The sequence below is a fragment of the Myotis myotis genome, unplaced genomic scaffold (assembly GCF_014108235.1).
Source record: "Myotis myotis isolate mMyoMyo1 unplaced genomic scaffold, mMyoMyo1.p scaffold_m19_p_9, whole genome shotgun sequence".
In the NCBI taxonomy this organism is placed as follows: Eukaryota; Metazoa; Chordata; class Mammalia; order Chiroptera; family Vespertilionidae; genus Myotis; species Myotis myotis.
Genome location: NW_023416401.1, coordinates 62,611,038 through 62,635,117, shown reverse-complemented (window position 1 = coordinate 62,635,117; position 24,080 = coordinate 62,611,038). Strand labels below are relative to the sequence as shown.

Sequence of the window (24,080 nt, the reverse complement as noted above, 5' to 3'; positions counted from 1 at the left end):
GGGAGGGGGCGTGGCCGGGCCCCTGCGGGAGGCGGGCGGGAGGGGCTCGGAGACGCGGAGAGGGGGCGGGGCCGGGGGCGGGGCCGTGTTCCCAGGGACTGCGCGCCCAGGGGAGGGGAGGGCGCGGCTGCGCCCGGGGCGGGGGTCAACAAAACTGGCGTGGCCTCGGTCTCGGTTCAGCCGGCTCGAGCGTGTGGCCCGGCGGGCGAAGGGTGTGGCAGGGCCCCGGAAAGGACGTGGTGGAACGGGGCCCGGAGCCGCCTGGATGGGCCCCGGGATGACGGCAGGCTCCGCGCCGCGGGGGTTATGGCTGGGCCCCGCCTCCATGTGTCCTGTGTCTTTTTGGCCTGTGAAGCAGGGCTATTCCCTGCCCACTTTAAGTAGATGTTTCAAACAGTTTAATGTAAAATTTTTGTTGGAAGCTAAAATGTCTCTCTCTTTTTTTTTTAACAGGTTGACAACGGATTTACTCAAAACCGCTAGTGGACACACCTGCGCGCCTTGGCAGAGATGCGGCTGAACTCTCGCTCTGGGTTCTGGGAACCTGGACTTACATAGCGAGTTGTGGGGGAACGATCATTGGATGGAGGAACCATCGGAATAAGCAATTTCATGAAGCAAGGAGTCTGTGCAGACGATGCGAACTTGAATGTAAAATTAAAAATTCTACCTGTATGAAATTTAAAATTCTACCTTTGAAAGACATGCCATCACATACCAACATTTATCAGGGCACCATTTCCATTACTGGTCCCCACTCACCCTGTGCTGTCCTGTGCTCAGTTGCACAAAATTTTATAAGGACAAGACCTGGAGGGAGGAAGCATGTGGTAATTCACCATCTATGTGAGTGTTTTTCTTTAAAAATACAGCAATAAATTTTACAAAATAGATATAAATTATATTATTCTTTGCATAGTCAACACGAGGGGAATGATAAACTCAAATTCCTATGTTGAGATAGACTTCTGTGTTATTGTAATTCATTTGACATTGATTTCTATATATAATGCAATCTCAAATTTATATTTATCCAAGAGCAACTAGAAAGAGTATTTTTATCTATTTTTTATACTCTAGCTTTTCGTGTTTGTTTTCTATTCATGAGGTTCTGTCAGTGTGGATAATAAACCCAGTGAAGTATATATACCTTTCTAGTAGACACTTGAATTTGTTTTCATCTGTAGAATATTTCTGCAATATTTCTAAGGGCATTTGGTAGAGACGTCTATCCTCTTTTAGATGAACCCTACAGAAAATTAAGCAATCTTATCAAACTTCCAAAGGTCTCTTAAACTTTCAATAAACTTTAAGGGAATATATATATATGAAATAATAGCCATCATGAAATGCATGTTTCTCTCAAATCCCTACATGTGCAACATTTCTTGCCAATAAGAATTTTTGATGAGATAAAGGCATTTTGGATAAAAATTCCTTTAACATATAATAAATTTAAAGGTGTCACTGCCCACATACATTATGTGGTGTTTCCCAAGGTTATGCGTTTGTTATACTCTTTCAACATTTATTACATTTGACTTACCTAATATTTTGTAAGGGTTGAACATCATGACTCATAAAAGTTGTAAGATTTTATTCCAGACTTAATATCATGATGATCCCCCAAGTATTGAAATTTGTATAAGAATTTTGCCACACTATTTTTAGGCTTTCTTTTAGATATTTACTGAACTTCAGTAATGTTCGACCCTTGGAAAAATACATTTCCCAATTCATTATTTTTAAAAACATTTTTATTGATTTTTCTGAGCTGGAAAGGGAGATGGGGAGAGAAACATCGATGTGAGAAGGAAGCATGGATTGGCTACCTCTTGCACACCCCCTACTGGGTTCTAGCCAGCAACCCAGGCATGTGCCCTGGTTGGGATTCAAACCAGCAACCCTTCAGTGTAAGGATGACACCCAACCAACAGAGTCACGCCAGCCAGGGTCCAATTCATTATTTATTTTTCTTTTTTTTTTTTTTCCGGTTAATCATCAACCAAGGATATTTTCTCCATTGATTTTTAGAGGGAGCGGAAGAAAAGGTGAGAGACAGAAAGACAGAAACATCAATGTAAGAGAAAGAAATCAATGGTTTCCCTCCCGTAGGCACCCGACTGGGCCCAGGATTGATTCCAAAACCAAGGTAGGTGCTCTTGACCAGAATTGAACCCTCCACCCTTTAGTCCACTGGCCCACGCTCTAACCACAAGCAAAACCAGCCAGGGCCCAATTCAGTATATTTTAAGGCACCTTTCCATAGTAGGAAATTCTCATGCTTAGTGAAGATTCATCCTTCCTAAACACCTTCCAAATTCATTATATTTGTAAAAATGTTCTCCAATATTTATAACTGTGATATGTGTTTATTACTGAAGAGTGGATCAAAACTTTCCCATCTTTATTGTAAATGTTAGTGCTGATACTAGGAAGGATTCTTTCATGCTGTGAAACTAAGGAACCATTTTGATAGATTTCCTGACTTGATTATACTTATAATATGCACCAGAAATCATAGGTATAAATTATCCTAACATTAGATTGGGCAATGCATTCTTAGATATTAAACAAAAAGCTCACTCAACCCTTCCCAGAATAAAATTTTGTTAAAATTTAAAAGTTGTGTATCAAAGGACACTATCAAGAAAGTGAAAAGACAATCTACAACATAGGGGGAAATTGTATTAAATTTACCTAAACAAAGAATACTTAAAACAAGCCAAAAAAGATAAATTACCCAACATAAATACATATGTAACAAATGAATAGACAATTATCAAAACAAGATATACCAGTGAACAAACACCAAATGAGAAAAAATGCTTACTATTATTAGTCATTAAAGAATGCAAATCAAAACCATGAGATGCCACGAAAAAGTTGAGAAATTAAAACCCTTGTGCATTGCAGGTGAAAATATAAAATGATGTGGCTGCTTTAGAGAAGAGCTTGGCAAGTCCTCAAAAAAAATAAAATTAACTTATTTTTATGACACAATTCCACCCATATACCCAAGATAATTTAAAATGCATGTCCATAGGTCCGACTGGTGTGGCTTAGTGGTTAAGCATGGGCCTATAAGCCAGAAGGTCACGGTTCAATTCCCAGTCAGGGCACATGCGCGGGTGAGGGCTTGATCCCCAGAGTGGGGCCTGCAGGAGGCAGCCAATTGATGATTCTCTTTCATCATTGATGTTTCTATCTCTCTCTCCCTGTCCCTTCCTCTCTCTCTTTTTTTTAAAAGATGTGAACTTTTTAAAAAATTTATTATCTAAAGCTTTACATATGTCTCCTTTTTCCCCAATTGACCCCCCCACCCTACCTCTCTGAAATTATATATATATATATATATATATATATATATATATATATATATATATATATGAAACTAGAGGCCCGGTGGATGAATTCATGCACCAGTGGGGTCCCTCAGCCTGGCCTGTGGGATCAGGCTGAAATAGGCTCTCTGATATTCCCTGAGGGGTCCTGGATTGTGAGAGGGTGCAGGCCAGGGCAAGGGACCCCACCAGTGCACAATTGGGGCCAGGGAGGGACTCGGGAGGATGGCCAGCTGGAGAGGAACTACAGGAAGGCTCCAGGGCGTGCCTGTCCTGTCTCGTTCAGTCCTGATTGGCAGGACCCCAGCAGCAAGCTAACCTACTGGTTGGAGCATCTGCCCCCTGGTGGTCAGTGCACGTCATAAAGAGCGGTTGAACGGCCTTAGCATATCATTAGCATATTACACTTTGATTGGTGGAACAGCTGATTGGACAACCCTATACTTAGCATATTAGGCTTTTATTATATAGTACTAGAGGCCCGGTGCACAAAAATTTGTGCACTTGGGGGGGTGGAGGGGGTCCCTCAGCCCGGCCTGTGCCCTCTCGCAGTCTGGGACCCCTCAGGAGATAACGACCTGCTGACTTAGGCCTGCTCCCAGGTGGCAGAGGGCAGGCCCAATCCCTAGGTGCAGCCCCTGGTCGGGCTCAAGCAGGGCAGATTGGGAGGTTGCAATGCCACCCTCAGTCACGCTCAGGGTAGGGCCGATTGGGGGGTTGGGGCACCGCCCCCTGTCACACTCAAGGCAGGGTTGATGGGGAGGTTGCGGCACCACCCCATGTCACGCACAGAACAGGGCCCATCAGGGGGGTTGGGGCTCCGGACCCTATCACGCACAGAGCAGGGTTAATCAGGGGGTTGGGGAGCTCCCCCCTGTCATGCACAGAGCAGGGCCTATCAGGGGGTTGAGGAGCTCCCCCCTGTCACTCACAGAGTAGGGCCGATAGGGGAGTTGGGGCACCGCCCCCTGTCACACTCAGCGCAGGGCGGATCAGGGGGTTGGGGCGCCGCCCTCTATCACCCACAGAACAGGGCCGATCAGGGGGTTGGGGCACTGCCACTGTCACACTCAGGGCAGGGCCGATGGGGAGGTTATGGCTCTACCCCATCACACACAGAGCAGGGCCCGTGGGGGGGGGGGCGTTCGGCACCACACCCTGTCACACACAGAGCAGGGCTGATCAGGGGGTTGAGGCGCCGCACCCTGTTACACACAGAGCCGCAGGGTGATCAGGGGGTTGGGGAGCTCCCTCCTATCAGGCACAGAGCAGGGCTGATCAGGGGGTTGGGGCGCCTTCCCGTCACGAACAGAGCAGGGAGGATAGGGAGGTTGTGGCCCCGCCCCCTATCACACACAGAGCCGCAGGGCGATCAGGGGGTTTGGGCACTGCCCCGTCACACTGATCCCGGTGCCGCAAGGCCTCTCGGCTCCGCTGATCCTGGTGCTGGGAGGCATATTACCCTTTTACTATATAGGATAGAGGCCTGGTGCATGGGTAGGGCTGGCTGGTTTGCCCTGAAGGGTGTCCTGGATCAGGGTGGGGGTCCCCACAAGGATGCCTGGCCAGCCTGGGTGAGGGGATGATGGCTGTTTGCAGCTGGTCACACACCCTTCAGGGTGGGGGTCCCCACTGGGGTGCCTGGCCAGTCTGGGTGAGGGGCTGAGGGCTGTTTTCAGGCCAACTGAAGCTCCCAACTGCTCCTTTTTTCTTTCTTTTTTTTTTTTATTCTGGGCCAGCTTTAGCTCTGGCTCCAGCTCTGAGGCCTCTGCTCCTGAAAGCAGGTATCTGGTTTGTTTCGGTTCTATAATCGAAACAATGTATAACTCCAGCTCTGAGATCCCGGGCTCACTGAAAGCAGGTTTCTGGGGTTTTGTTTAGCTTCTATATTTGTTACAATGTTTCTTAAACTGCAAGCTCAGAGACCGGCAAGGCAGGCGGGGAACGTTGGAGTCCTCCCTCACTGAAGCAAGCAAGCCTCATGTTAGTTTCAAGCTGCCTGGCTGCAGGCCGCCATCTTGGATGGCAGTTAATTTGCATATCTTGCTGATTAGCCAATGGGAAGGGTAGCGGTCTTATGCCAATTACCATGTTTCTCTTTTATTAGGACTAGAGGCCCGGTGCACAAATGTTGTGCACTGGGGGCTGGGGGGGTGGAGGAGGTTCCTCAGCCTGGCCTGCACCCTCTGTCAGTCCAGGACCCCTCAGGAGATATCCACCTTCCAGCTTAGGACCTGCTCATAGCAACCGGTCATTCTGTCATTTGGTTGATTTGCATATTAGGGTCTTATTATATAGGATACCTCTATCTGTCTATCTACCTATCATCTATCCATCTGTCTCCCTGCCCTCAAGGAACTTGCCTTCAGTTTAATATTTCATTTTTCCTCCCATTAGGAATGACTGTTTCTGTGTGAGCTATAATAAAGCTATGCACAGAGCAGATTGAATGTCAAAGGCTGTGTCAAATGGGAAGGCTTCACAATGCAGCTGCCAATTCTTTGAAGACTTGAAAGCAGAGTAGGATTTGAAAAGGGACAGACATTTTTTGAAAAGCCAAGTGCATGCAGTTTTGAAGATAGCCCTCTATTGCTACACAGAGGACCCTAGCACAGTGATTCTCAACTTTGCCTGCCCAACTGAAACCACCCAGGGAGCTTTCAAGGCAGACATGCCAGGCCCCTGCCCCTGAGATTGAGTTTGATCTCAGAAGAGGCCTGGTCATGGAGACTTTAAGAGCTCTCCGGGTGATCCTCATAAGCAGCCAAGATTGAGCGCCCTTGCCTCAGGTGATGGGCAAGAGGTTGTAGGTAGGGAAAAACTGGCTGTGTTACCAGGCTGTTGTAAAAACCTCCTATGTATAGGGTGGGGCAAAAGTAGATTTACGGTTGTGAATATGCAAAACAGAGTTAAAAAAGCTATTGTAATAATCATAACCTGCATGTCTTTTTCCATATGAACCACTATAAGCCTACTTTTGCCCCACTGTGTATAATAATTTACACCAATTGTGGAAGTCATCTATATTACTGGCATACATTTGTTCATAGCGTTCCTATAGAAAATTATAAAATCTTCTTGCTATGTATTTCATTTTGGCTTACATTTCCAGGGTATTTTAGACACTTCCTTTTATAGTATAAAATAATGTTACTTGTGAGACTTGAAAATAATTTTATATTTCCCATTCTTATGTGGATGAAGGCAAAATAAAATAAATTTACTGTCTTATGTAAGATACAAATAAAGTGTCTAATGCAGTGCCTGACATGTAAAAGATGAAGGAAATAAACTAATATTACTAAATATAAGTCCAGGACTGGGCTAGGTAATGATATATGTAATCTTAATTTATCTTCCATCAACTCATTTATGCCCACATAACAATTTTATGTGTGTGTGTGCATACATAGACAACAAAGTATAGGATTATTAAATTCACAACTTACACTAATAAACATTATTTTTCTGAAAAAATATTATGAAAACACTTTCTTTTTAAGTGCAAAGTATACTGTTTAGCCCTAGTACAATGTTCTGACATACCTTAGCGAACATCAAGGGTCACGTAGATTACTACAACCTATTGTAACTACATTCTTATCAACAAATTACAGTGTTCACCTGGGTGGAATGCTGGTTAATCCCATTCACAGACGCCGCGTAATCCTGGAATGATAATGGTTAACATAACTAAACATGACTTAGGGAAAACTCAGGCTGCAAGGTAATTTTTAAAAAATATTTTTTTATTGATTTCAGAGAGGAAGGGAGAGGGAGAGAGAGCTGGAAACATCAGAGAATCAAGTGATCGACTGCCTCCTGCACATGCCTCCTACCAGGGATCAACCCATGCATGTGCCCTGACAGGGAATTGAACCTTGATCTCCTTGTATATAGGTCCATGCTCAATCACTGAGCCATGTAGGCTGGGCATGCCAAGGTAATTATTTTAAGATTTATCTGAATAAACCATGGTGGGCATCTGGCCTCTGCTCCCTCTTTCACCTAATTTCCCACCCATCTCCCACTCCCTGGCTGCTCTCACTCACTGGACTCCTTACACCCTTGGGGGCCACATGCTGCTTCTGACCCCAGGCAGTTTCACACTCTGTTCTATCTCACATGTTACCATCACCATCACCGAGAAGGTGTACCTGATTACTTTAATCTAAACAGGTCACACCTATTTCTTTTCCATGATATTTTTTTTCTTCTGTGAATTAATTCCAAGCCGCCAGCTCTCTTGTTCTCCTCTCCTCCTGGCGGCCTCCCACTCTGCAAAGTTCTCCAAGCCACCCACTCTGCTCTCGCCCTGCAATGATGGTCCCAGGGCCTGCAGCCGCCATCACCTCTGGGGCAATTGACACCAGGTGCAGCGGAGAAGCCAAGCCTCTTCAGTCTTCAGTCTTTTTCAGTCTTCAGCCTTCAGTCTTTGCTGGGGCAGGTGCCTTCAGTCTTCCCTCCGTGCCTGTGCATGCAAATTAACTTCCATCTTTGTTTAGTTAATTTGCATACTCACCCTGATTGGCTGGTGGGCATAGCGGAGGGATGGTCAATTTGCATGTTCCCCTTTTATTAGTATAGATAATAAAAGCTTAATATGCTAATTATACCAGACAGCCAAATGACCTTCTGGACATCCTTCCAGACAAAGCCAGGGCTGCGAGGGTCAAGGCAAACCGCCACAGTAGCAAGGGCCAAGCCCCTTGCATGAATTTTGTGCATCGGGTCTCTAGTATATATATATATATGAAAAGAAAAGGTTGAGGAATCCAGGCTGTGGGAAGCCCTGGCTAGGGGCTGTCAGGAGCCCTTGAGTGCTAGCCACTCAACAGTGACTTCTTCCAGTAAAAACAATAATAATAATAAAAAAAAACCTAAAAGCAAAACAGCAGGAAACAGCAAGAAAAGTCTCAAATCCTGCTCCCTGCACCTGTCATACCAACCAAACCAGATGGAGAAAGCTGTACACAACACAGGATCCAAGAACATACAGGAGCATACAGTGGGGAAAGGACTGTCTCTTCATAAAAATGTCCATAGAATAATGGTAGTACAAAGTAGGCACTCTACGATTGTAAAGAAAGAGGTTCTTTTATATCAATGAAAGAACTGGATTTTTTTTTTATCCACTGAGCCAAAACACCAGGGCTATTTAAAAAAAAATTTTTAAGTCTGTACTTGGTTCAATAGTCACACAAATGCCATTGTATCAGACATTCTATTAATGAAACTGCATTCTTTTTTAAAAAATATATTTCTTTATTGATTTCAGAGAGGAAGGAAGAGAGGGAGAGAGATAGAAACACCATTGATAAGAGAGAATCATTGATTGGCTGCCTCCTGTACACCCCCCACTGGGGATCGAGCCCGCAACCCTGGCATGTGCCCTTGGCCGGAACTGAACCTGGGACCCTTCAGTCCGCAGGCCAACACTCTATCCACTGAGCCAAACTGGCTAGGAATGAAACTGCATTCTTAATCAACAGTAATGAATGTTATGCTTTCATACCTCTAGAAGGAGATGTACTGCATGCCTAAAACACAGGTCTGATGGTGATTATGACTAAAACACCCTATTGAAACACTGCCTCTTTATACAGTGACAGAGTGGAAGGTTTCTGTCTCCTGCTCTCACATGCACCGTGGAATGTGGATTGTTTACTTGTGCAGACATGGTCATTTGGGTGCTCCTGGGATATGAGGTTGTGTACCACCATGGTTAAACATTCTCACTGCAGGTGAATAATTGCAAAATGGTTCTTGCAAATGCACTAGAGCCTAAAATTCCATCATGTTTCCCATGTCCACACATTTAATTTTAGAGCCCTTTTCTCATCTGTCACCTTTGTGTTTCCCCAAGGACAGAGTGGCCTAAGGACACAGAGATTTCACGCCTCCTTTGGCCCCTCATTCGTCCAGGCCCACAATACGCCCTGCCCTCCTTGACCAGACATACTCTTTTTATAACTCACCACAGTGCCGGCGCCATTAGAGGCCCCTCCAAAGGCTGGACATGAGCATGTCTGACCCACAAGGGCCCCACCCAGGGGCAAATCCAAATCCTGCCGTCACATGCTCCCCCTTCACCAGCACTGACTCCCATCTCAACCAAGCCCACGTCCCAAAGTTCAGAGTTCAGCCGAGCTGGGAGCAGGATGCGTAGCATGAATCAGTCCTCCCTCATACTGGCATTGGTACTTCCAGGCTGTACACCCTCAACCATTAATTCCTTTTCCTTTTGCCAAAACCTTCACATGTGCACACCTGGGGAACTTCTCAGACTTGAGTCTGGCACTTCCAACAATACAGATGACCTAACAACAGATGGGGGATCAGGGGCTACCCACCTCCTCCACCCCCCGCCGCCCCAGAATCACCATGTGTAATATAAATACACAAGGCACCCATCAGCTCCTTACTTGGAGTGACCCCTGTGATGTCTCCTGAATCTGATTCTATACTTCATTCTAACATGGTGGTTTCAGCACTCATTGGCCCCTCTGCCTAATGAAGCTTGGAAAGCTTAACAGAATAACTTTTAGTTCAGCTGCCTTCAAAAACAGCTCTCAGACCAAGAATTTGCTTTGCCATGGCAATTTTCAGATTACTGTCCTCGACAAAGCAGCCTCACATGCCTATGAGCACACAGAAGTTCAATTCTGTCCTTCATATATTTATTTATTAAACTTATCTTTATTTTTTAAAGTATTACAGATTTCCCCCTTTGCCACCCTCAACCCATCTCCTGCCCTACACCAGGCCTTCAATACATTATTTTCTGTGTCTATGGACTATTCATATATGCTCATTGATTAATCTCATCCCTCCTAACACCCTCCCGTCTGCCATCTGTCAGTCTGTGTTTCATGTAGCCATGTCTCCAAGACTTATTTTGTTCATCGGTTTATTTTGTTCAGTAGATTGCACATGAGTGAGATCATGTTATATTTGTCACTCTCTGACTGCCTAATTTCGCTTAGCATAATAACCTCCAGGTTCCTCCATGCTGTCCCAAAAGGTAAGAGAGCCTTATTTTTTACTGCTGCATAGTATTCCATGGTATAAATGTACCACAGGATTTTTTACCCACTCATCTAATGATGGGCACTTGGGCTGTTTCTAGATCTTAGCTATTGGAAATAATGCTGCTATGAACACAAAGGTGCAAATATTCTTTCTGATGGTGTTTTAAGATTCTAAGGGTATATTCCCATAAGTGGAATGGCTGGATGATAAGGCAGTTCCATTTTTAATTATTTAAGAAAACTCCATACTGTTTTCCACAGTGGCTGCACCAGTCTGCATTCCCACCAGCAGTGAACTAGGGTTCCTTTTTCTCCACCTCCTCATCAGCACTTGTTGATTTATTGATGCGTAGCAATTCTGGCAGGTGAGAGGTGATACCTCATTGTTGTTTTAATTTGCATTCCTCTGAAGATTACTGATGTTAATCATTTTTTCCTATACCCATTGGTCATCTGTATATTCTCTTTGAAGAAGTGTCTATCCAGGACCTTTGCTCAAATTTTTATTTGGGTTGACTTCCTGGTGTTGAGTTGTGTAAGTTCTTTATATGTTTTGGAAATTAACCCCTTTCCAGATGTATCATTGAAGAATATGCTCTCCCATACAGTGGGTTCCCTTTTCACACACCAATGGTTTATTTTGCTGTGCAGAAGCTTTTTAGTTTGATATAGTACCATTCATATATTTTTCCTTTGTTTCCCTAACCTAGGAGATGTATCAGCAAAAATACTGCTTGGTGAGAGGTCTGAGATATTATGGCCTCTGTTCTCTTTTAGGATTTTTCTGGTTGTGTGGCTTACATTAAAATATTTTATTCATTTTTCAGTTTATTCTTGTGTATGATACAAATTTGATGGTCATTGCATTTTTTTGTTTTGCATGTACCATCCAATTTTCCCATTTATTGAAGAGACTGTCTATACTCCCTGTATGCTCTCACCTCATTAGTCAAAACTATATGGTGTGGTTATTTTCTGGGGTGTGTTCTTTTTCATTACTGTATATGCCTGTTCTTGTGCCAGTACCAGGCTTTTTTTATGACAATGGCTTTGTAGTATAGTTCGATATCCCATGTGGTCATCCCTCTAACTGTGTTCTATTTTCTCAAGATAGCTAAGGCTATATGGAGTCTTTTTTGGTTCCACAGGAATTTTTGGAATTTGTTCCAGATCTGTGAACTCTGCCATTTGTATTTTAATACATATTGTGTTGAATCTAGAAATTACTTGTGGGTAGTATGGACATTTTAATGATGTTAACTCTTAAAATCAATGAAACGGTATATGCTTCCACTTGTTTGTATCTTCCTCTATTTCTTTTTCCAGTGTCCTATAGTTTTCCAAGTAGAGGCTTTTTAACTCCTTGGTTAAGATTATTACTAGATACTTACTTACTTGATTGATTTATTTATTTATTTATTTATTTACTGCAATGGTAAACGGGATTGATTTTTTTAGTTTCTCTTTCTGAGAGTTGTTTCTTGTTGTATAAAATGCCACATGCCTGTGGACCTGGACAAAACCCAGAAGGGATGGCTGTGGGCACCTGTGAGGCAGACAGTGGGTCCTCCACTTCCCTTCTTGCTTCTTATTTTCAGCTTTGGCTTTCCTAGGCCTGCACACAAAAAAACTTAACTTTTATGGTTTGTATTATTTTATTCTGTTCAACCTAATAGTGTATTGAAATTTTTTTTAATATTTTTTTATTGATTTCAGAGAGAAAGGAAGAGGGAGAGAGAAATAGAAACATCAATGATGAGAAAGAATCATTGATTGGCTGCCTTCTACACACCCCACACTGGGGATCAAGCCTGCAACCCGGGCATGTGCCCAGACCAGAAATTGAACCATGAACTTTTGGGTTCATAGGTCGATGCACAACTACTGAGCCATGCCAGTGTGGCACTAATAGTGTATTTTAAAGCATAACATACAATTTCATGAATACACATAGAGGGGTTTTTGAGACTATTGTATTTGAAACTATTTTGTATTTAACTATGTAAAAGAAATAGAAATATGAATACTACTACTAAAAATAAACACACCTCTTCTTCCTGTTGATAGCCTTTCAAAAAGTGACATCAGTTCTCCCATAATAGGAAAAGGAAATTGACCAAAAATAAGCCAGACTCCAGCGGACCATCTCTTCCTGGCACTGACCCCACAATCCTGAATTCAACCATTTAGTCATTTGCTCTAGACTGTAAGTTCCTGCACAGTAAGCACCATGAATGCTTCATTGTTTTTGCAATGACTAGCTGAATAGAAAAAATTGATTTATCTGTCATTTGCATTGCTAGACCTCCTCAGAATTCCTCACCTTTATACCAGAAAACGGAGCAACACCCATCTAGCTAAGATACTGTTCCTATGAATGTGTTCAGCCCTGTGCTTTGGGCTGTACAGAATAAAAATGGTGGAACAACTCCCCAGATAGTAAGTTCTCAACACAAAATTTCAGTAGTAGATATAAATGCTGCATACAGTAAGCATATAGCTATTTAGGAAGTACAGGACAGTATCCAATATCTATACTTTATGTGATATCTGTGTTGTTCTTCTGAGCCAACATATGCACATAAACTCTCATATTAACCAGCATGTGCAAGATCCAGTACAGGACACTGGGTTTTTACTATAAGCTCTGCCCAGCTAGAAATCCTGGGCCCATGGTGATAGACTGGAAGATACTCAATGGGCATATGTGCAAACAGACACAATTATGGCCATGCTGTGAACATACATAATAAGTTTGCACCCAAAATCATGAAGAAAATATTTCAAATCAAAAGCTACCATGGTTTCTGGAATGCCTAGAAAGAATGATCAACAGCTCAGCTAGTATGGCTCAGTTGGTTGAGCATCATCCCATGCACTCAGAGGTCACTGGTTCGATACCTAGTCAGGGAGCATGCTCAGGTTGTGGGCTCGATCCCCAGTGTAGGGTGTGAAGGAGCAGCTGATCAATGTTTCTCTTTCATTTCTGTTTCTATCTCTCTATCCCTCTCCCTCTCTAAAAGTCAATAAAACCATATATATTTTTTTAAAAGAATGATCAATGGTTGGCTATATTCAGATGAATTTGTCTGGGTTCCACTGCTGTAAAGGAGATGATAATGATGTTGCAGTAAATAAAAATTCTTCAGGATTCTAACAAATATTGAAACCAGGAAGATCATTCCCATTTTCAAATACACACATGCTACTCTGATGTTTTCCAGTATTCAGTATTCACATTCAGAAAGAAAGGCTTCATCATGAAATTGTGAGTTGTGAGCTGTCTTTTTCATAAAACATATAATCCAAATTTTTCAACACATTCTGATGCTTCTCACACCACTATATAAATTCTAAACTACTGATCAGTACCTACAATGATCAGCAAGGATGATGTGGAATGGGGAGAGTATTGAGATAGTATAGTCATAGCACTTCAAAGGACAATGGCTCTGATGTCCATGTAACTGAGAATAAAAAGAAATAAAGGAACTGTAAATAATTAAGAAATGAAAGAAATACAGTTTATCTTAATAATTTTAGAGTCAGTTTTGCAGCCTGGAAACAGGTATCCCCTCCACATGTTTAATTCATATCAATTTTTCATACTGAATATTTTCCATCTACTTAAAACTACATCACTCCCACTGCAATATTTTCCTCCTAATTACGGAGTATCTATTACACACCAAGTAGTATCCTAAGTGCTTATTCCCTTCATATAACTATCAAAACAGTACCATGATTTGGGACATTACCAAGTTTTCAACTAAACAAACTGACAGAAAAGAGTGAATAACTTTGGTGACATAATAAGTAAAAAACAATAACCAAAGGAATGTCCACTTACATAGTTTCTCTTTAATAGAAAGAATGAAATAAAGTGTATTAAACTACGACTTCATTTGCTCATTATCCAATTATTACCATTTTCAGGATATTTCTGTACACCATTGAATTCAATGAAAGCCATTCTTAAAATCTCCAAGCACGACATATAAGCAACATTTCATCCACTATGGAACAAGGAAAACATACGTTAGATCTTACATGAGACACAGAAATGTAAACAGACAGAACTGCAGTGGGAGATTCTCAGACCAAGAATCATCAGATTTGGGAGAAATTCACTGTAATGTATAAAGGATGATTCACATTATAAACCTGTAAGATTTCTAGCTTGCTAGTAAATCAACAAATATTTTTAAATTAACTAATTTAGATCCTTTTTTTCTAAAGATATGTGTACACACACATACACACCCACTTCCTCATTAATCCTCTTACTCCTAAATCACATCTTTGTTACTATACTTACATATTACATGCAGTACATATCAAAACCATGCAAATCTGTTATATAGGCTCAGAAAAAGGAAGTGTGAAAAATATATATAGGCTAAAATGTAATCATGATGCAGAATTCCAAAAATAGGGCTTCTAATCATACTTTTTTAGATTTGTTAAATTAGCATTTGTTAAGCAAAGCTGACTGGTACCGAATGGTAACCAGCAGTAACTCAGAAGACCACAAGGTAAACTGGCAAAAACCAGTTTATAACTCATAGGCCTGGAGGAAATACACAATACGCCTGCAGGGGGCTACACAGGGACGCCAAGACAGGATGCAGGCAGAGGGTTGCAGGACCCAGAGTGCATGCCTTTGTTAGGAACACCATGTGGAGTGCCCTGGGGTTCTCAATTGAGGTCCAGATTGTTATATTCAAAGGAAAATCAACAAGGTTTTGGTAAACTCTTCAGCAATCTTATATATACGGCATACAAAATAAAGACCCTGAGGTATACAACACTCTATAGTGCTCAAGGGCTTCTTGAGAAGTCATATCAAAACCTTACACATTTAATTGTGACACTGTAAGTTGGTGTCTAGTGTGTGCACTGGAGGGAGAATGGAGTTCAAGTCAAGGCTCCTTAGCTACACAAGACAAATGCCAATGCAGAAACATCATAAAGTATTTTAGCTAAACTCTTACAAATACTTCCACTAGATCTTTACTGCAACCATCATAATGTCCCTGTAGGTACAACAGAAAGAAGAAAACATAAATTCTGGGGAAACTCTACATATTATATAAGGTTAAAGGTCCCTGGGTAAAGGACTTCTAGTAATATCATTCCAGTGCATTACAAATTGTTACCCACAGCGGTGAATGAGGTGGAAAACATTAACATTCAAGGCATGTTAACACCTCATTCATTACACATCACTATTAATACACTTATGTTCATTCATTTTATCAATGAGAATATATTAAGTCCACACATAGTCTAAACATAGCATTACAAACCCACTATATTACCACTAGTCAAAATACACATTACAATCATTTATAAAATTATGAAATGAATTAAGATTTTAAGCCAATAATACTTTGTTTCAAAAAAATCACAAATACTGTCATAATAATAACTTTTAAAAAAGGATACAGTGTAAGCAATTACATCTATTCAAACATCCATACCCTTGGTACTTTGATTCCTACTAAAAAGCCACATAACTTTATTTACTGGGTTCTCTAAAATAAGTATTCAGATTTACTCATATTTGAAAGTGTTGACATTACTTTCTACTGTGAATTTTCTGATATTTTAGATTTAATTTTGATTAGCCACTTTGCTAGATTTTCTAGATCTTTAAAGTCACTTTAAAGGGTAAATTCTGTGGGGCTTTCTGAAATGTGTATTTTGGACAAAAATCTTTCTTCATTTATAACAAAGATAGAATTTATCTCCAGTATGCATTCTCTGATATTGAGAAAGGCTGTACGTCCTGCAAAAGGGTTTGCCATATTCTTTAAATTTTTAAGTTTCTCTCCAGTATAAATTCTCATTTATCAATTAAGATATAAATGCTAAATACAGGCATTGCTGCATTTTTGACATTTGCATGATTTCTCTCCACTATGAACTCTCTGAAGTTCAGTGAGGTTTGTTTAATGGTTAAAGATTTTACCACATTCTTTTTATTTGTATTGTTTCAGTCTAACATAATTTATGTAATATGGACTAAGGTTCCAACACTGGGGGAAAGGCTTTTCCACGTTCTCTACACTTCCCTCTGGTCTGAATTCTATATACTTAGTGAGATTTGGGCAACAGCTAAAGGTTTTTCCACATTATTTACATTTGCATTGCTTCTATCCAGTTTGGATTCCCCAATACTGAGTAAAGCTATAGCAGAGGTTGAAGGCTTTGTCACACTCTTTACATTTGTAAAGCTTTTCTCAGGTATGCATTCTCATATGTTTGGTAAGGTTAAAGCAGAGGGTAAAGGATCTGCCACATTCTCAACATTTATAAGGTTTCTCTCTAGTAAGAGACCTCTGATATCTGGTAAGAGTTGAACAGTGCTTAAAGGGTCTGCTACATTCTCTACATTTATAAGGCCTTCCTCCAGTGTGAAATCTCTGAAGTTAAGTAAGTTCTGAGCACTGGGTAAAGGCCTTGCCATATTCTCTACATTTATAAAACTTCTTTCCAGATGAATTCTCTGATGTTGAGTAAAGCTGGAATACCAGTTAAAGGCTTTGCCACATTCTCCACATTTATAAGGCTTCTCTCCAGTATGAATTCTATGATGATTGGTTAGGTCTGAACACCGGTAAAATGCTTTGTCACATTCTCTGCATTTATAAGGCTTCTCCCCTGTGTGAGTTCTCTGATGTCGAGTCAGGCTTGAATACCAGTTAAAGGATTTGCCACATTCTTCACATGTATAAGCCTTATCTCTAGTATGGTTTCTCTCATGTTTCATAAGGCTTGTACAGTCATTAAAAGTTCTGCCACATTCTCTGCACTTATAAGGCCTCCCTACAGAATGAATTCTCTGATGTTCAGTAAGTTTTGAGCACCTGGTAAAGGCTTTGCCACATTCTCTACATTTATAAGGCTTCTCTCCAGTATGAATTCTCTGATGAAGGGTAAGGCTTGAACTCCGGATAAAGGCTTTGTCACATTCTCCACATTTATAAGGCTTCTCTCCAGTATGAAGTCTCTGATGAGTAGTCAGGTCTGAACACCGGTTAAAGGCTTTGCCACATTCTCTACATTCATAAGGTTTCTCTCCAGTATGAATTTTCTGATGTCGAGTAAGGCTTGAATACCAGTTAAAGGCTTTGCCACATTCTCTACATTTATAAGGCTTATCTCCAGTATGAATACTCTGATGTCGAATCAAGCTTGAAAACACGTTAAAGGTTTTGCCACATACTCTACATTTATAAGGCTTCTCTCCAGAATGAATTCTCTGATGACTGGTAAGGCTCGAATACCACTTGTAGGCTTTGCCACATTCTCTACATTTATAAGGCTTCTCTCCAGGATGAAGCCTCTGATATTCATTAAGTTTTAAGCACTTGTTAAAGGTTTTGCCACAATCTCTGCATTTATAAAGCTTCTCTCCAGTATGAAGTGTCTGCTGTTCAATAACATGGGAATGCAACTTAAAAACTTTATCACATTCTTTACATTTGTAAGGCTTCTCTCTAGCACGGATTTTCTTATGCATATATACATTGGATAATTGACTAAGGACTCTCACACACTGATTACACCGGAAAGGCTCCTCCCCAATATCATTATTTTTAAGTTCAGTAAGATTTAATGACTGATCAAAAGAGTTGGCATATTCGTTACATTTGTCTGTCATCTCTACACTATCAATATCCTGAGGTATAACAATATTTGAGCTTTTATCAAAGACATTCGGACACTTATCATTTCTCTGTGGAAGCTGAGTTGTCTGATGGTTATCAGAATTTGACTCTTGTTTAATGTTTTTCCAAGATTCATTGCACTGGAGACTTCTCTCTTCATTATGCGTACTCTGGTAATCATTGAAGACATAAAGGCCTTTAGTGATGGCATTTAACATTGCACATGCAAAGCTGTTTCCAGTTACCTATTCTGCTATCTACTGAACCATGATGGTTGAATATAAACCCTAACACACTCATAAAAATTAAAGACTCTGGAATAAGAAAGAATATGTATCTGTGAAACAATAATGCAAACTTGGTTAAGGATTTACAAATTCATACTTATAATTTCTATCTTCATTTTTTCAATCTGATTTTTTTAGAAATATTTTACTTAATCAAACCCTACATTAAATCATCCAATGGACTATCTGCACAGTAGACTAGCTTACTTCTCTGATATTACAAATTTAATTTCAGAGACTATGTACGAATATGTACTTTTTAAAAAATATCTTTGGACTTTACGTTCAGAAACACATGTTGTACCAATATAAGTGACTTAGAGTAGAAAATTTTTTAATATGTTTTATATCTAAAAAGTCTTTTGCCAACAAGATTTTTATGTGGGTAATTGCTCCGTTTGCTTATATCCCTCATAACACCTTTTTTTCTCTTCATATTCCCCTGCCCATTACAAAACTTTCATTAAGTGTAAATTCTCAATGCCACATCTTCGGTATCTTACCTGGAACATTTCGTGGAATGAATCTTTTATGCCTGACTTTGGCAACAAGTCCTGGGTGGCTTGAGAAGATATAGCTGAAATATACCAAATTAATTATCAAACACTACACTCAGGTAAATATTCTTTAAATTCTAATGTACAGAAAAGATTTCAGATGGCAGAATAGGAAGCACCAAAACATTCTTCCTCTATGGATATGTTAAGTTACCAATAATTACTGAACCAGTTGCCTTCTAGAGTACTTCAGAAAGCCAGCTCAAGACCACTACAGCCCCCAGAAAGCACAAAACAAAAATATCATATCAAAGAGAGAAGAAAAGTTGCTTACACTTGCTCACCCTCCCTGGCACACTACAAAATGACTGTGGGATAACTCCAAATTCTCAGTTTCTTCTCAGAAGAGAAATGAGTGTACTGTGAGTCTCATGGTCTTTTTTTGTTGTTGTTTTTGCGACCGCCTGAAAGACTTGTTTCTATTTTGAATGATACAGATTGCTAAGGAAATGGCAATACACTGTGAATGCATTGTGGCAGCTGTGAAGAAAAAAAAAGTAAGTGTTCAGGCACCAGAGGGACGACGACAGTACTGAAGACATCCATCAGGGATAGGAAGCCATCATGAGCTCTATATATAATTGGGAAATTACACAAAACACACATACAACCTTCAGGTCAAGATGGTGGTAAAAATAAATGTGGTACCGGCATTCTCCCACAACCATGTCAAAAATACAACTAAGGCTTCTCTCCAGTATGGAACTACAGAAAAACCATCATTCAGAACCACCTGACACCTAGTTGAACAGAAGTCCTACAATTAAGTTTATAAAGAAGAAGCCTCATTGAGACTGATTGGAGGTGCAAAGATGTTGAATGGACTGGTCCCACAGGGCGGAGAAAAATCGTGAGGGACATTTCAGCTGCACAGGTCAACTCTGAGGAACTAGGGGACCCAGCCCCACACTAGGCCCACCAGCCCAGGTTTCCAGGGTCGGGAATAGATGTCCCCATTAATTCTGACTATAAAACCAGTGGGGATTGTGGCTGAGTATGAAGGATAGCTGCTGGCGTTCAAGGCAGTTCCTCTTAAAGGGACCGCAAATGGACATACTCAGACTCACTCCCTCTGAGTCCCAGTGCTGAAGGAGCAATTCGAAATCAGCCAGGGATATACAGGGAGGAACTGAAGTCTCTGGCATTAAGATGAGAGCTGAAGAAGCTTTCTCCCAGACAGAAGTTTTGGTAGAAGCCACTGTTCCTTTTCTGAGTCCTTTCCCCACAGAGCAAGTAAGCAGGTGCCATATCTAAAACTCCATCTACCTGGTTCACACTGCTTGCCCCACCCTGGAGATTTCCTGAGACCCCATACCATCAACTTGTAGGCCCACCCAAGCTGTTTTCACTGGCTTTTAAATATAAACAGACTGGCATACACTCAAGCAGCATCTGGCTTCAGCGTGTGCCATACCTCTCGCCAAGTGTTCCCAGGCTCGGCAATAGTGGCAGCTGGCCTTGGTTCATAGCTTGGTCTTGCCTTAGAAACTCCAACCTCAGCATAATTAGCAGACATATGCAGATCCCTTTGTAGATCATGCCAGGTGATCCCAGGTAGAACACAGGCACTGGTTGTGGTTGACTTTGCGCTGCACTTCATGGAGGCCCCAAGCCAGCACACCTGGCAGACACCTTCAGACCATGTCGAAGCACCAACCAAACCACCTCCACGAGCAATAAGCTCAAGGTACAGACTCAGCAGGCACCAGACCACAATGAAGTAAGTCCTGCTCCACCAGGTGAGCCCTGTACAGCTAATCCTCCACAATGGTCACAGCAAGTTTTTTCAACTGATGAGCCTTGGCATAAATCCCTCCCACTGAAATTCCAACAGCAATCAAGGCTCAACTACAACAGGAGTATACATAGCCCATACGGTGGGGCGCACCTGGAATGCTCAGCTCGGGTAAACAGGAGGCTATGCCACTGGATGCTACTAGACATCGACTACATTAGGCCACTCTTCCAAGCCTGAGAGGTGTAGCAGCTCGACCTAATACATGGAAACAAACACAGAGATCTTTCCAAAATGAGGAGACAAAACATGTCCAAAATGAAAGAACAGAACAAAACTGCAGAAAAATATTAAAAAAAAAACGAAACAAGCAATCTACTAGATGCAGAGTTCAAAACTTAGAGGAATGCTCAATGAACTTAGGGGAAGAGTAGATGAACATAGAACTTCCAAAGCTTAAAAAAAAAAGAACATGGAAACCCCCAAAAAAGAACCACTCATAAATGAAGCACATCCTAATTAAAATGAAGAAAAATTTACAAGGAAATCAATAGTACAGTAGATGAAACCAATAATCAAAACAGCATAAAGAAAAAAGCACCCAAAAAAATTATGACAGTGTAAGGTATCTCTGGGACAACTTCAAGTATATCAACATTCACATCATGTGGATGCCAAAATAACGAGAAAGCAGAACAGAAAGAGACTCATACATACAGATAACATTGTGATGGTTGAAAGTAGGGAAGCTGGTTTGGGGTTGGATGATAAAAATAAAGGAATTAAGAAGTACAAATTGGTAGTAATAGAATAGTCATGGGGCTATAAAGTGTAGCACATGGAATATAGTCAATAATATTCTAATAATTATGCATGTTGTCAGATGGGTATGACATTTATTAGGATGATCACTTAAGTTATATAAATACTGGGGTGGACACCTGAAACTAATATGCAGTATGCTACCTGTATTTGAAAAAAATCACACACACACACACACACACACACACACACACACACACACACACACTGATTACATTTTCCAGAATAGGTTGGACAGGCCATTAAAAATCTACCACAACTCATTGTTCTTTGTGTTCTCCCATACAAAGCAAGTTCATAAAGAAATGGATGGCATCTGCTTCTCATGACCTTAAATAGCAACAAAAGATCACAAGGCATACAAAGAAACAGAAAAACATATAGTCCAACCAGAGGAACAAAGTAAGTCTCCATAAGTCAGCCCTATGTTAATGAAGATCTATTAATTACCTGACAAAGAATTCAAAATAACCATCTTAAAGGGGCTCAATTGGAAAATAGAGCAAAAAACATAGAAAACTAAGTTTTACCATCAAACCTATGCATGACAAAACTAAAAATGCATCTAAAAATATAAAAGAGAACCAAACAGAGATTGGGAACTGAAGAATACAGTATCTGAATTTAAATAGAAACATCAGCAACAGACTTGATCATGAAGAAGGAAGAATAAGATAACTTGGACACCTATCCCCAGTGTTCCTGGGATGTGAGAACCAAATTCTAGTATCTCAACCACTTCTCTCACAAACTACTTACATGAGGCAGAAAACAGACTTAAAAACTGGTTTAACATAGAATTCCTCAGCAAGATTCACAAAGTTTCCCACATTCCCCAACAAAATGCAAGAGCAGTCAGGTCATACCACCCTCACACTAATTGAAATAAAGAATAATTTACAAGGAAATTATTCTGTTTGAAGAGGACTTTGGCTCTCACTGCAAATGTGATGGAAGATCAAGGAGCAGAAGGAGAATCCTTAGATGACAGTCATCTAAGTGTTGGAGAGGATTTGTCCCTCTAACACAGAAACAGAAATAAACCTCATCCTCTAAAAAATCATTTCCCTTAAAACAGATCTTTCCAGACCATAGTTTAAGGTCTGATTTCCTCTGACCTTTGGCCTCCCACCTGGGTCAGCTGCTTCCTTCATTCCCACCTACCTGGGTGGATGACTACAGTCTTTTCTTCCTCCAATTCCCAGGTCTCCTCCATTTGCTCCAAAAAAGTGAGGTCTGGCTTAGACACAGTAAGACCTGTTTATGAGAAAAAAAGAACATGAGTTTTTTTGGGGTTTTTTTTGTTTGTTTGTTTGTTTTTTAAATATATTTTATTGATTTTTTACAGAGAAGAAGGGAGAGGGATAGAAAGTCAGAAACATCGATGAGAGAGATCGATCAGCTGCCTCCTGCATGCCCCCCAGTGGGGACGTGCCTGCAACCAAGGTACATGCCCTTGACCGGAATCGAACCCGGGACCCTTGAGTCCGCAGGCCGACGCTCTATCCACTGAGCCAAACCGGTTCGGCGGAACATGAGTTTTAATGGAGATTCTCCAATTTCCAGTCTGGTCCCTGTGCTCAAGAAGTGGCAGGATAGGACATTTTAGAATACCAGAGTATTCTAGAAAATTATCCCCCCAAATATTATTTTTTGACAGCACCTTTACCATACCAGAGACTACATTTAAAGTTTTCCAATCCTGATTTCCACTTGCAAGTACAATAGCAAAACACCAATTTCTTTCCTTGAGAACACAGATCTGAAATTCTATCATAAAAAGCAGATGCTACAAGCAGACACTATACTAATGAAGAAAACAAAACACTGCGTGTAGAGGAGAAATTCTGGAAGGAAGTGGTCCTCACCCAGGAATAACAGGTTCCTGTAGTTCTGCAACATCACGTCCATGTACAGTTTCCGCTGAGCTGGGTCCAGGAATGCCCACTCCTCCTGAGAGAATTCTATGGCCACATCACTGAAGGTCAACTGTCCCTGAAATTAAAAAAAAAAAAAAGAAATTACTCAAGTGGCCATGGGTAGAGCTCATCATGTGACCCAATATGAAAACAGAGTTAATGGAACCAGTTTTGACCTAAAAGTATCCTGAATTATCCAATAAGATCATTTTGACACTAACATTCTCTAAAGTATTTTGAGAAAGGAGGATGACATATGATCCACAAAACCACTGTAGAAGCTTTACTTTTCTGGAAGATAAATTTTAAAAATAAAGGCACCAACATAGGCATATCCTATGTTGAGTGCTATATTTGAATCATAGAGGATCAAGTATATATATTTCTTAGGTTGAGAATTCCTTCTCAGTGAAAACTACACAGTACTTCTAAAATTTTAATATGTACAACAATAAAGTGGAGATGGAAACAAATGCAGATTCTTATTCAGAAGTTCTACGGAGGGGCCTGAGTTTCCCCAAGTTTCCCCAGCTCACTTTTAACTACGGACGCCAATGTGTCTGAGCCCTGAACTGCTCCTTTAGCTAGCACCGAGTAAACAAACACAGGAAAAAAATTCGTATACAGGACTTTGACTGAAGAGTTTTATGGAATGTACAGGCCTCATAAATTAGTAAGCCAACCAACCACAGTTCTTCTCTAAAATTGA

At 40.9% G+C, this 24,080-nt stretch overlaps 1 protein-coding gene across 8 annotated transcripts in view; it reads right to left on the bottom strand.

The window, feature by feature from the left end:
- Positions 1 to 10,426: 10,426 nt before the first annotated feature.
- The window catches only part of LOC118663088 (zinc finger protein 682-like), a 28,444-nt gene continuing 14,790 nt past the window's right edge, over positions 10,427 to 24,080 (bottom strand). Inside the window, exons 3-8 of one of the 8 annotated variants that reach the window (XR_004969989.1) lie at positions 23,321 to 23,447; positions 22,617 to 22,709; positions 18,842 to 18,915; positions 14,303 to 18,221; positions 13,748 to 13,842; positions 10,427 to 11,990 (exon numbers count right to left, since the gene is read on the bottom strand). Coding sequence is in view for 3 of the 8 variants with exons in the window: in XM_036322431.1 (XP_036178324.1) it covers positions 16,635 to 18,221; positions 18,842 to 18,915; positions 22,617 to 22,709; positions 23,321 to 23,447 (1,881 nt within the window). In the remaining 5 variants the exon portion in view is untranslated. The other 7 variants (XR_004969988.1, XM_036322434.1, XR_004969987.1 and 4 more) reach the window with 7 other exon arrangements.